Consider the following 14817-nt stretch of genomic DNA (forward strand, 5'->3'; position numbering starts at 1 on the left):
CAAACATCTCGTAACATGTATATTGAAAAAACTTTTGTCTCTTTGAAGTAGGCTCGGGATGTTGCCAACTGTAAGAATAGTTTCAGAACTCCCTTTTGAAACTGTTTTTGGAGCCGCTGTTGTATATATTCCCTTGAGTGTCTTCAGTGATGATAGGTTGTCCTTTAAGAATGTATTTGAATTTTAGAAATAGTAAAACATTAGGTCTGATGAAAAAGGCAGGTCATCTCACCTTTTCATATTGTTCTCAGCATAGAGAAATTGGCGACTACAAACCAGCTATCTCTATTTCTTACAAAGTTCATAAAGTGGCTCCTACTATCCCCCTGAGGAGAGTTAGCAGCCACTGCCTTTTACGATATGTATGTTGCCGTCTCAGACAGTCATTTGGGGCCATTTGCTTTTATTGATTATCTTTTTTGTTTGTTTTATCTGTAAATACATCCCTGCACAGACACATAATGTTATGGTGTCAAAAGAGGAAAAAGTTTCCAGTTTCTGTTCACTGTCACCCCTATTAGTTAAGGTCTTTATATCTCATGTTTATTTTCTTCAGTTTCCTGTTTGCTCAGACATAAAAATAGATCGACTGGATATAACGCAAATCTCCTTTTGCTGCTTATAAGAATGTTTTCTCAGAAGACAGTGTACATGACTCTGCCACCTGGGCTATTCCCCAAATATCAAGTTCAAAAGCATTTCACAGAAGCGCACGATAATTACAGGGAAACTCTAAGCCAGAAGTTATAACCAAAGCCCTTAGTCAAAGCTGTTTAGCAAGATCATCTCTGGAATTCCATCCTCCTCTGATTTGTTAGGTATGGGATTTGCCCAGTCAATACATACAAGACTTTAGAATCAACAGATAACATATCACTGTATTTTTTAAAAATGCACACAAGAAACTAACCCATCTTTTTCCTCTAACTCCCGACCGCTATAGTCAAAGAAGATGTCCGAGTCTTCCGCCAGTGCTCTTTCAATAACCCGTATGGTCCGATCAAAAAAGATGAGAAATTCCTCTGAATGAAGGATCTGCTGCTTCTCTTCCTCTGTCAGCTCCCTTGGAGGGGCTTTTTAAGGAAAAGAGATTGTTAGGAAAGAAAGGAAGGACATTAAAAACATCTCAAGAGGAGCTGGACTCTTGAAAGAGATTGCTTATCAAAGGCGTGATAAGACACAGTGAGATAAGCCATTGTAAATCTCAATTACTCCCAAATTCACACTGCAGGTTTTGCAGATGTTTCCACTGCCAATTGTACAAAAAGATTTCATATCTCGCCTAATTACTGTTTGGAAGAGTTGAAAAATATTACAAATGAAAATAGATTGATGGGCTTTTAGCAATCTGTTTTGAATAAGGTTATTTTCTTTAGAACTAAGCGTTAAACAAAGGTGAAATAGTACATAATAGAGAAATCTAAAGCTATGTATATTAGATACTACTGTAAAGCTGCACATATTAAATAATTAAAAACTATACCATGATCCAGATAGTACCTTTCCTCTTTCTATGGATAAATTCATTTTATTTTTAGATGGTACACTGATAAAGCTGACTGATTGTTATGTAGATTCTACTCAAAACCCGAAACAGGGCCTTCCAAACTTGCTTCCACCTAAAATATCTTCTGTTTTTAAACAGATACATGGAACAAATAAATGCTTCTGTAAAACGCCTCACAATTGTTTTTATGCCTTACTTTTCTAGCATGATTAATCTTACTGAACTAACTTTAAAGCTGCAATTAAAGAAAGATTAAATAACTAGCAGTATGTCACGTAGTCTCAAAGAAAGTTCACTTCAGAGTCACCACTGAGTTGCATAAGCTGTCTCTTCTGTAGCAGGGCTTACCTAAAACGACTAAGAAAGGATTAGGAACTCCCCCCAGACGGAGAAACCCTCAAGGGCAGAAACTGTCAGCTGAGCCTTTGTGGCTCTTCAGGAACCCCCATTCCACCCTCCTGCAGAGAGCCTTCAATACACGCTTGATTGATTACTCTTTCAGTAGGACTAGAAGTGCCTGAAGTGTAAGCTACGGAGAAGGGAGAAGGGTAGTGCCTTACAATTACAGGTGGGGTCCCCGGTGGAATCGCTCACCCGCAGGCTTTCCCCAAACACTGTCTCCGTATAACGACGACCAATGTCAATAGAGCCACATGCTGAGACAAATCTTTTAGGTACAAGCCTGGAGCATAATGTTTTATGTAAATGTTATCTGATTCTATTGTTATCCCAAAGCCACTGTCCTGAGAAATGGAAATTGCCCCAAAGCTCTTTTGCACAGCCGTGGCAGGGATCTAAAACTTTTAATGTTCATAATGTCTCTTGCCTCCCCATCTCCCCTTTCCTGCCCAGACCACAATGCAGCAGGCCTGGAGGGACTCCAAAATCTGTATTTGTACAAGAAACTAGAATGATTCTGATAAGTTGGTTCACACCTTGAGAAACAGTCTCCATTAATATTATAACAAAAAATGATTCATCACTATAGCAGAAGTTCTTGTCCAAAAACAGCCTGCCTCATAGTTTCTAAACATAGTTAGAAATATTTCTTTGCTGCTGAAGTCTCCAGAGCCCAAAACATGCCGCTGTGTAAGGGGAGTCTTCAAGAACCCCAGTCAACTTCTGCTGAGCAGTGTTGCCCAGACGCTAGTTTGCAAAATAGTGGAACAGGCAATATGTGGACCACAAATAAAAAGAACTTTGCAAAACCAACTTGGAATCTAGCATTTCCTGTGCTGTATATTAGGTTTGATTCTTTAATCAATTAAAACTCTTCAAGCAACATTTCTATCTATAAAATCAGGTAATAATGCCTAATTAGTCATTAAGTAGCAATTTATTCATTTACTTTTTAAAACTCCTATATATTAGTATGCATTTGAATTTTTCACCCTTACATAAGTTCAAGAAAACAGTAAAACTACTAAATGTAACTAGGCAAAACAAAACAAAACAAAACGCCCCTACAAAATGTTAGGGTTATTTTGTTTTGGTTAGTACTATTACATAAATAAATAAACTTCACTAAACAAGGATACTAGAGGGCCAAGAAAAATGTCTTATTTTAAAAGCCTCGTTCAACCTTATTCACTATTGATGGATGGCGTGAGACATACTTGAAATTAAGCAGAGAAATAGGAATTTATTTTCCCCTGTATTCCATTTTTATAAAATTTAAAAAAAAATCTTTCTATTCTCTGTTTCTCGTTTTCAGCTACTTCTATTTCACCTATATCTTTCTTTACAGGTCCCTTACCTAGAATAAAAAATAGCATCCATGTAATTTTCTGTAATTTTTTCTTCCCTGTAGCTTATTGTGACTTTGATCTCAGTTTTCAAGACATGCAACTTCTGTGAGAGAAACATAAATGGCTGATCAAAGTGTACTTGCAAAGGCCAGGTTCAGGTAGATGAAGCAGTAGCCTCTCCAGATATTATATTTGACAATACAATGTTTGACTTGAAATTAAATTGCTACTGAAGCAAAACAAATGATATATTTTATATTAAGCTTTGATGTTTAACAGGGATCAAATGACAAGATTTGTTAGCACAAAATAATAAGATGCATGTGCAGACAAGTACTTTTTAAAAATTGTAAACAATACTCAACTTAGGAGTTAAATAGGACCACAGTTATATTTGATAAAAACCCAAAACCTCACATATTTAAAAGTCTTTAAATTGATCAATGTTGTTACAATGTAATGAAAATATAAAGGAGCATCCACGAACCACAATCAAAAGCTCTATTCACAGATGAAACCTCTCCAACATCATATTTTATGAACGTAAATTGGTTGATTAATTTAATCCATAAGGTTCAAAATACAAGCATAAACAGTAAGAATCAGAATTGTATTACCCCAGCAGAGGCCCAAATTCTCTCTGAAATATCTCTTTCTGCAGTTTTTCTTATCACTGAAACCTAGTAAATTTTTTTAACATGTTCACTGCACAAAAAGAGCAAAATTAATTTAATAACAAAAGGTATATCAGAACAAAATAAGTACATTGATAATATTTGATTTTTTATAAGTTAAACAGAAAATGCTATCATAGCAGCTTTGTTGTTTGTTTTGCAACAAAATATTAAGTATTTTTGTCAAGAGCTAACAATACTTTTTGCATGTAAAGTGACCTTTTTTAAAAAAATAAAGATTATTTATGAAAAGAATAACATGTGAATTACATATGGTCCAAATGACATGACAAATTTAAAACTTAGCAAAATTTACTTGAGCAGTTATATTTCGCTTGAATAACAAGTATGAAAACAGTGTGGTGCATTCATGAAATTCAAAGTTTACATGGCTGCCTAATTCTATGAATTCATATCCTCCAAAATTAGAATCTAGTATAAATTTTATTTCAGGGTTTACTTTTTATTCTACTTATTATAGAAATGTTAATTTATCTTGGTTTTACACATGAAAATATTTTTTTTATGTCTTTTGTGATAAGTTTATCCTATTTTCTCTGCTTTCTTAACTTTTATTGACCTTAAGTTTTACTTTTTCAGTTTCTTTTTCATTTACTCTTTATTATATAGTATATCTTTTGGTTTCTTGGGTCCTTGAGATTTTTTTTCTCTGTAAAGACATAAAATTGCCCTGGCTGGCGTAGCTCACTTAGTTGGGGCATCGTCTCTAGGCCAAAAGGTCATGGGTTTGATTCCCGGTTAGGGCACAGCCCAGATTATGGATTTGATCTCTGGTTGAGACACGTGCAAGAAGGCAACCGATCAATGTTTCTCTCTCACATGTGTGTTTCTCTCTCTTTCTCCCTTCCTTTCTCTAAAAGCAATGAAAAAAAGCCCTTGGGTGAGGATTTTTTAAAAGTATAAAATTTCATTATGAAATTCACAATTTATATTGAGCATCTCACAGTATCTTTTTCAGGTTAAAAGTTATTTTTAAAATATCCACTTCAGAAATATCTTGCCCTGTTTCAACAGTATAGCTATAAATTTCAATATAAAAGGACATCTTTTAATATTATTCAAGAATATATCTAAAAGATAAAAATAAATAAGCAAACCCACATAGCTTAAATTTATAATCAGATTAAATAAGGAAAGTGGCTCTTAGGGGAATTTTACAGTGAAGCCAGTTCACAAACAAGAAAACCAAACCAGACTAATAAAGAAGGATACCCTTCTCTGAAGTTAATGTGAAGTTTATGAGTTATGTGCATTTATAAGAGTTAGGTTTCTGATTCTGTTGTTAAATCTTCAAACACAACAATATGAGGACACTCACATGCACAAATTCCCTAAATTTTGACTAAAAACTAAAACATACCTGCTGTTTTTCTTTACTCTGTTGTGGGGGAAAAAAGTGAAAACAGTAATAAATCAAACCCATATTTCTTTACTGCTTAATGTATTTTGATGTCACATGGGCAAAAATGTCAAATGCTAGTGAGCACTGTTGTTTTCCCATCTCCCCTCGCCACTTTTTTTTAACTCCAAAAAAGGCCAGATTTCTCAAAAATGTGTTCCCTGGTTTGAAACCATGGATGTCAAGTTTCAGCCCAGAGCAAATTTTTATGGCTGAGTAATAAATCCCTGAAACTCAGGGTTTATAATGGAAGTGCTGACACAGCCCTAACTACGATGCAGCCGTGTGAATGGCGCCATGATTATATCTGCTAGGGATTCTTTCAAAAGTTGGCAAAATATTGTCTTGCTTTGAAAAAAAAAAAAAGCCAGAGAGAGTTTGATGCCAACATAAACATGCTTTTAACCCATTATGTGTTAATTTGCAGAAAAGCCATTAATAGAAACTAAGGCACACAGTGCAGCAGTAATAGAAAATGTATTTTCGAACTGCTTTTTGACTTTGAACAGCACTTTAATCAATTCCATGAAGCATGAGTAACAGTTGAAATTGGAGGGTGTTTTTGCTCAGAAGTGAAGGAGGAGGTTGCAATACTTTGCCAGAGAAGACAATTTGGAGATTGGGGTTTGGGGGCGGGAGTGGGGGGTGGGGGGTGATCTGTGCCAGGACGCACAAAACATGCTCCGGCTCCTTATCAGTCTATCCTAAGCATATTTTACATAAGCAAGAAGAGGGTGTTTTAATAAATCCTGGCTTTTTTTTTTTTTTTTGTCTTGTGCTACACCTGTGTCAATGATACTTTATTCACCAGCTTTAAAAAAATATGTTCTTAGAAGTTTAAGTGCGAAATCCCTTCAATCAAATCCATTTAGAATCTCAGGAAACATAACTCTCGCGTCTCCTGTGGATGCTACTGTTAAAGATGCTGTTGTACCCTAGAACTTGATAGTAACCAACCTCAGTGCCTGAGCAGGCTGAAGTGGGTACACATGACCAATTAGGTGCCCCTTCCTACAAAAGTCCCCAGTGGCAGCCATGTGACACACACTGTGCCAGAGGCACAGGTTAAAATTTTAAATCAAATGGGCTTCTAATAAGAGTTACATTGATCCATATTTGGGACACTTCATAGGAAATATGGAAGGATCTTTTTAATCCACATTCTGTTCTCATGGACACTCCACTGGTCAACAAGAATGACAATTTCAAAATTCTCTTTTGTCTCCAAACCTGAGAATCTCAAAGGGATATAAATTAGATATTCAGGGAAACATCACCTGTAGTATTGTCTTCCCCTTCCTTTATCCTTGTTATGATTTTTTAGTTTTTCATTATAGTTGACATACAATATTATATTAGCTTTGTGTGTATGGCATACTGATTAGACATTTATAATAACTTACGAAGTGATCATCACCTTGATAAGTCTAGTACCCATATAACACTATACATAGTTATTACAATATTGTTGACTATATTCTCTGTGATGCACTTTCCATCCTGTGACTATTTTCTTTTTTCTCTTTGGCTTCCTTTTTTCTCTTTTGTTTTCTTGTTGTTGTTGCTGCTGTTTTTTGCTTTCTTGTTCCTGTTATTGTTGGGAATATACAATAGTGAACTAGATAACAAAACATTTGATAACAACTGTCTTTATCACTATTAAGTAATGATCTTACCAGAATCAAGACAGGACTTGCTGCTGGAACTGTGGATGGTTTGCATTTCATTGGCTTCTATCAGTCAAAAATACAAATGACTCTTGCTTTGGAGATTAAAGTTTATGTTGCTAAATGTAAGATACTGAACAATCATAGAAAACCTTCCACATGAGGGTATACATTTAATTTTTACTTGCTTCTAGAGTCCCTTATGTTGATAAAATAATGACTCAATTTATCTCCCACACCATACCTTCCTTCACTTCCTGATTTCTGTCTTGATTTTCCAGTTCTGAATCATGGCCAATTTTAGTTTCCACCATTTCCTCATCTTCTTCATCCTCTAGAAAAAAAAGAAAGAGAAAAATGCATTATTATCTTTCCTTCAAATCAAAGTCTTTGGTTGATGGTGGGAGGTAGGGGCAAAGGGTAAAGTTCCAATCATTTAGGGCAACTTCTAAGTAAATCAGTCCACAATGAAGGCCCAAGATATATGTTCATGAATATATAAATAAATTATCTCCAAAAGGAGCCTCTTTGAAAGTCCCCCCAAGTCGCTGGGAAAACCGCCCTGAGTCAGCACCTGCTCCATCCCTCCCCAGGCCCTCACCACATGGGGTGCCTTGGAATTGCCTCTCTGACCTCTGAAGCTTCTTCAGAGATGGCCCAGGAACAGATTTTAAAATGTTTCCACCTGGGGCGCATTCTCCACAGGGGACACCTGCTGTACAGACGACTCATTTCCAATTTAATTCTCACCAAATTAATTTGTTTTTGACCTACAGGAAAGGGTTAAATACAGGTCTGACCCCAGGTCAAATGCCATTGGCAAGTAAACCACCAGGGGTAGGGCCCCCAAAAGTCATTGCCATTGGCCTCTGAGAAAGCAACCAACCCACATGGCATTTACACATTCAGAGCAGCTCATGCATTAATGTGAATTTAATGAGCACTAACAAATGGACCCAGTAGGCTCCCACTGCCAGATGTTATAGTGCCCTTCCTGCCCTATGCAAATGTGTGCTCACTCTCTTTCTGCTCTCAACCTGCCGGTGTTAGAGGCCCCTTTCATTGTGGACGGCTTGGAATCATCAGTCACAATGTAGAAGATGGTGGGGAAAGTCAAAATGTCACAAGAAAACCCAACTTACAGAAATAAAATGATCTAAAAAGTTAAAACTTGCTTTCACAGGTTTTTAAAAAATATATTACCTTTACTCTTAAGCATTATATTCACAGTGAGTTATCGATTTATTTTTTTGTTCAATGGAGTTTAAAATAAGTGATTTCACATCCTACTCCGTACATTCATTCATATATTCATTCATTCAACAAATACTGACAAACCCTCTATATTATCTCAAGCCTATGGATAGTCCCATTTCCATCACAAAAAGTCTTGAGACTTAAATCAACTCAAAACTTCAGCACCAACCAACTTAGAGAATGCGCTAGAAATGCATACTTAAGTGCCCAAATAAGTAAAAATGTAGAGCCTGAAAAGCAACTCCAACGGTTCTCACTGTATTAAACAAGTAATTTGGAGAAGAAATAGTAATTTTAAAAATATGGATATATAAAATATAGCATTGCAATTTAGATATTAAAAATTTTAAGTGTGAATTTTCATTGAAATGTGGTACCCTATATGCAAGTGTACAGATTGTGGAACCAACCTCATTACTTTATAACCATACTATATACATGTCAGAAAAAATGTAAAACACTTTTAAGGAAAATTGTCATTTTTAATTAACACATTTATTATTAATACATACCTATGAGATTAAAAAGTTGCACTGAAATGTTGTATAGAACACTAAGTTACACAGATTTTTAGAGAAATAAACCTTTAAAATGTTAAATAAGACATCTCAGACCTCACCCACCAAATCAAGACATCACTGCTATCTACCCCTTAAAAGCCTGCCTGGAAAACCCTGAACAAAACATTCACTAGAACATGCTGTACCTCCCTGATCCAAACACCTAACACAAAGCCCAAAGAGGCACTAGCCGGAGGGAAGTTTCCTCTTCTGCTAAACCTTGGACAGGGAGGCAATGTTCAAAAGGACACTAATTTGCTGAAAAATGGTTCCATCTCTCAACCTTCTAAAGGCATTTTCTTTAAATGCATGTAATGGATTCAGCAGCAACACCCTGACACTTAGTAAATGCAAGTAACTCCAACAAACCAAGGAGGCAAGGCCCTAGTTGTTCTGTGCAGAATTGTGCCCCACCCTCAAATTCATATGTTAAATAGCTAACCACCCGCGCCCCCCCTCGCCCCACCCTCCCCTCAGAATGTGAACATATTGGGAAATAGGTTTTTGCAGACATAATTAATTAAAATGAGCCCGCACTGAAATAAAGAGGGCACCTAATCAGGTATGACTGGTGTCCTTATTAAAAAGGGGAGTTTAGACAAAGACTCACACACAAGGAGAATGCCATGTGAAGATGAGGCAAAGATTCGGGTGATACATGTATGGGCCCAGGAACATCAAAGATTGCCAGCAAAATGCCAGAAACCTGGGAAGGGTCATGGAAAAGACTTTTCCTCAGAACCCTCAAAATGTACCAGCTCTGCCAACAGGTTGATCTCAGACTTCTAGCCTCCAGAACTGTGAGACATAAATCACCCAGTTTGTGGCACTTTATTATAGCAGCCCTAGCAAACAGAAAAAAACAACAACAAAAACTAGAAAGTTGCCTTACTTTCTATGATCTTATGATCTAGTAGAAGAGACATAAGGGGTATACAATAATAATACCTAAGGCAGCGATGAGTGCTTTACTTGTATAATCTAATTTGTTTATCAGAACTTGATACTGGTACCACTAGGCTAATTTTATAGCTGAGGAGACAGAGTAATGCCCCCTCCACAAAAAAAAAAAAAAAAAAAAAAAAAAGAAGATGAAGAAGAAGAAGAAACAAAAGAAAAAAGAAAAAAACCCAACAACAACAACAAAAAACTCCCAACCATGTCAACCTTTAAGTTCTATCTGGTTCTGCCTGTTTTCCAATCTATGATCTTGAGCCATTACGCACACGCCTTCCTATGCACAGCATGACATGAAATAAAATGCTGAACAGAAGAAAGGTCTAAAGCGCAAGCAGATTATGACATTCAGTTGCAGTATAAGGAGGGGTCCATGGCAGCTCTTGGAGGTGGCCTCAACATGGACTGCTCTTCTACGCATAAGGCTCAACTGAGAAGTTGGGTTTCATATCCTTGAGCACTGCGCATGATGGGTGGTTTTAGGTATCAAGAGTATACAAGCTGCATCCAAATTCTGTTCTCATTTTCCCTTCAGAATCCACCGCCCTGAGGCCTGACCAGCCAGGCTCAATACAAATTCCTCTGGCCAGACAGACCAGCCACGTGGGTGGGAGCAGAATGTCATGGGATGTAACTGATCTGACTTCGAGGCTGGAGTGTACCACTTGCTCGCCTCTTGATATTACATGATTCAGAGAAACTCTCTGAGGCCCTGTTTCCTCTATGCAGAATTGGGATAATAATAATCCTTTCTTAAAACACTAAGTTGTTTTAAGAACAACCAAATAAAATAATTGAACGTGAAATGGCTTTTTTTTTTATCCTGCTTTATTTTTTTTAACTTTATTTTATTTTTTCATATACATTTGTCTCTGCCTACCCCTACCACTTTCCCCTGCCCCCTCCCTCCTTCCCTCCCTCAGCTCTTCCCCTTTGGTTTTGTCCGTGAGTCCCCTTTGGTTTTGTCCGTGAGTCCCCTTTGGTTTTGTCCATGAGTCCTTGCTATATGTTCCTTGACTTTCCCCTACCCTTCCTTTTCCCCGCCCCCCCCTCCCCTCTTGTCTCTGTTGATTTCTTTTCCTTTCAGTGTTGCTGGTCTTACTTTCCCTGCATCTTTGTATTGTTGGTTAGGTTCTGCTTATAGGTGAGATCATATGGTATTTGTCTTTTGCCCCCTGGCTTATTTCGCTGAGCATAATGCTCTCCAGTTCCATCCATGTTGTCGCGAAGTTTAGTAGTTCTTTTTTTCTTTCTGCTGCGTAGTATTCCATTGTGTATATTACCATTATTTTTTGATCCAATCATCTACTTATGGGCATTTAGGTTGCTTCCAACACTTGGCTATTGTCAATTGTGCTGCTATGAACATTGGCGTTTTGGTGTTCTTAGGGTATATTCCCCAGCAGGGGAATCACTGGATCAAAAGGCAGCTCCGTTGTCAGCTTTTTGAGGAAATTCCACACTGCTTTCCACAGTGGCTGCACCAGTCTGCATTCCCACCAACAGTGGACTAGGGTTCCCTTTTCTCCACAGCCTCGCCAGCACCTTTTGTTTGTGGATCTGTTTATGATGGCCATTCTGACCAGTGTCAGGTGGTACCTCATGGTGGTTTTGAACAGCATTTCTCTGATGGCTAGTGATGCTGAGCATCCTTTCAAATGCCTCTGGGCCCTCTGTATCTCCTCCTTGGAAAAGCGTCTGCCCAGGTCCTTTGCCCATTTTTTGATTGGATCGTTTGTCTTCTTGGAGTGGAGTCGAGTTAGTTCTTTATATATTTTGGAGATCAAACCTCTATCTGATGTATCATTAGCGAATATATTTTCCCATAGGGTTGGCTCCCTTTTCATTTTGCTGATGTTTTCTTTTGCCGTGCAGAAGCTTCTTATTTTGATGAGGTCCCACTTGTTTATTCTTTCCTTTATGTCCCTTGCTTTAGGAGACATATCAGTGAAAAAATTGCTGCGTGGGATATCTGAGAGTTTCCTGCCAATGTTGTCCTTTAGGACTTTGATGGTGTTGCAACTTATATTTAAGTCTTTGATCCATCTTGAGTTTATTTTTGTGTATGGTGTCAGCTGATGATCCAATTTCAATTTTTTGCATGGAGCCGTCCAGCTCTCCCAACACCATTTGTTGAAAAGGCTATTATGGCTCCATTTTATGCTTCTGCCTCCTTTGTCAAATATTAGATGCCCATATAGACCTGGGCTTATTTCTGGGCTTTCTATTCTGTTCCACTGGTCTATGGGTCTATAGGTCTGTTCTTGTGCCAGTACCAGATTGTTTTGAGTATAGTGGCTTTGTAGTAGAGTTTGATGTCCGGTATTGTGATCCCTCCTACTTTGTTTTTCTTTCTCAAAATTGCTGAGGCTATTCGGGGTCGTTTATGGTTCCATATAAATTTTTGAAATGTCTGTTCTATTTCTGTGAAATATGTCATTGGTATCTTAATAGGGATTGCGTTGAATCTATAAATTGCTTTGGGTAGTATGGACATTTTGATGATATTAATTCTTCCAATCCATGAGCACTGTATATGCTTCCATTTATTTGTGTCTTCCTTAATTTCTTTTTTCAATGTTGTATAGTTTTCTGCGTACAGGTCTTTTACGTCTTTGGTTAAATTTATGCCTAGGTACTTTATTTTTCTTCTTGCTATATTGAATGCTATTTTTTTTCTGATTTCTTCTTCTATTTCATTGCTGGTGTACAAAAATGCCTTTGATTTCTGAATGTTGACTTTGTATCCTTGAAATGGCTTTTTAAACCATCAAGAGAGTTGGGAATACCCATATCCAGAAACCTTCAAACCGGTGTTACCCTGGCTTGTATGCTGATGAAGATTTATTGAGCACTTATTATGTACCAAGTGCTGGGAATATGACAAAGGACAAGACAGTCGGAAAAAAAAGAATCTCTGTGTTCATGGAGTTTCCCTCCGAGTTGCTGAAGACAAACCGCAAACCAATAAACAAAACATATACTGTATCAGATAAGTGCTATGGGGAAAGAGAAGGCTGGAAAGGGGGATTGGGCATGCTGGTAAAGGGAGGAAGAGTTGAAATTTAAAATAGAGTGGTTGGGAAAGGCCACACTGAGGTGACATTTGAGTAAAAAATTCAAGAAGTTAAGGGAGTGAGCTGTGTGAAGATCTTAGGCAAGTAAGACTAATGACAAACAGATTCTTCTATCTCATTCTGTGGACTCAAGGGGTGAAATGGGTCAAGGTCTAAATGAACTTATCATCCGTTCTATTGACTAAGGAATTGTGCTTTTATCAGAGCCACCCAGTCTGTACATTCACATCTTGTAGTTCTCAAAATGAAGTCAGTTTCACCAAATGGCTTGGCCAGCTTTAAATAGTATCAAGTTCTCATCTTTCACAGAAATAAGGGCTTTTATCTTAAGCATTCATTCCCGGAAGAGTCAAAAAGCACCATCATAACAGAGTGCCACTTTGAGCTTATTAGAAAAATATTATTCTATAAGGGCTTGGCTATAAAAAGGGTTAGGTTTGTGACAGCAATATGTTAGTTTATCTAACGTGTTAGTCATTGAAAATTCTTTTTTTTGTCCCTTTTTTAATTGAATGTATTGGTGGGATACTGGTTCACAAAATTATACAGGTTTCAGGTGCACAATTCCGCAACACAACTCTGCACACTGTATTGTGCGTTCACCACCCCAAGTCAAGTTGTCGTCCATCACCATTTATTCCCCCATACCCTCCTCCACCTCTCTCACCTCCTCAGTTCCCTAATTCTTTAAGTAGAAAATCCTTCCCTAGAGAATGTTTTTGATGAGTTCTTTAAAAACTAACAAATATTTTTTGTTTTTATGCACAAAGTCCCATAATGAGATGCTGTGAATAGGAAACAAATGACAAAAAAAAAAGTTTAATGAAGGGTAAAGTCAAAGAACATATATAAAGGACCCACGGACCCATGGACAAAGCCAAAGTGGGGAAGAATTGAGGGTGGGAGGTGGGGTGGGTGGGGCAGGGGGAAGCGGTAGGGGAGGGAAATGGAGACAAATGTTTTTGAACAATAAAAAGTTTTTAAAAAAATAAAATTAAATTAGTCAAGGAAAAAAATAAATAAAAATTGTAATGATAATAATAAAAAAAAACCCTGCCCTGTTCAAGTGATTATAAAGGAGCTGTAAGCATTAATTTGCAGTGGCCACAGAATTCTTTGTCTATCAGCCTTTTAAAGACACAGAGTAAGTGTTTCAGTGGATTTGTTAAGGAATAAAACACAAGAGGCTGGTTTGTTTCTCTGCATACTGATATGTTTGCCTTGCTCAGCAAAGACAGTGTATATTTCTTTAAGACTGGTTTCCTTTCTAGTGCAATTGGAATTACTTCTGTTGAAACCATTTTCAAAACAGTTAAATAACGTTAAGGAAAAGGATTTATGTAGACCCACTAAAGACTACTGATATATGAGTTGTGCCACTAGTTCATACCCGGTTACATTTCCTCTGAGATTGGAGGGGAAAAAAAATTACCACCCATGTGTGGTTTCCTGTACCAGGTCCACACCAGAAATTAAACTAGTGGCAGAAGTTAATGACCTGTCAGTGAAGGGGCTAATTTCAAACAATGGTGTTTTTGGACACATTATTTTATTTAGCACCCAAATTCTGCCGTCTGCAGTTGCTGCATTCATTGCCTCTGCAGTCAGAAAAATCTTTGGTAACCACTGTCCTTCTTTAAGATTTTCAAAAGGTCTAAAAATGGATAATTACATGTTCAGCAGCAATCACCTATAACACACTGTTTTAGCTGGCCCTTTGTTTTAGCTCCAGAAGGATTAGCTTCCTCTACCAGCCTGTGGTTCCAAATAAAGTCAACGTAGTTAATTTGACCATGCCACAGTCCTCTGATTATTGAACTGTGCTGATGGTCTCACAAATTTGAGACACCGAAAGGAGAGTGTATAGTGGGATGTTTGTCCCTGTTTGGCAATACAATATGAAAACCCTGTCCTTGCAGTATTGTTGTACTGGTGACATGCTGGACCCTG

General features: G+C 37.5%; 1 protein-coding gene across 6 annotated transcripts in view; it reads right to left on the reverse strand.

The window, feature by feature from the left end:
- Nucleotides 1–14817, reverse strand: part of DYNC1I1 (dynein cytoplasmic 1 intermediate chain 1) — a 297318-nt gene that overhangs the window by 109159 nt on the left and 173342 nt on the right. For all 6 annotated transcript variants that reach the window (XM_054564271.1, XM_054564269.1, XM_054564270.1 and 3 more), the window contains 2 exons: nucleotides 7261–7350; nucleotides 911–1073 (listed from right to left, as the gene is read on the reverse strand). In XM_054564271.1, the coding sequence (XP_054420246.1) occupies nucleotides 911–1073; nucleotides 7261–7350 (253 nt within the window). The remainder of the gene's footprint in view (nucleotides 1–910; nucleotides 1074–7260; nucleotides 7351–14817) is intronic.

Source organism: Pteronotus mesoamericanus, unplaced genomic scaffold, assembly GCF_021234165.1.
Source record: "Pteronotus mesoamericanus isolate MK-2021 breed Mesoamerican mustached bat unplaced genomic scaffold, CSHL_Meso_final scaffold_85, whole genome shotgun sequence".
Taxonomy (NCBI): domain Eukaryota; kingdom Metazoa; phylum Chordata; class Mammalia; order Chiroptera; family Mormoopidae; genus Pteronotus; species Pteronotus mesoamericanus.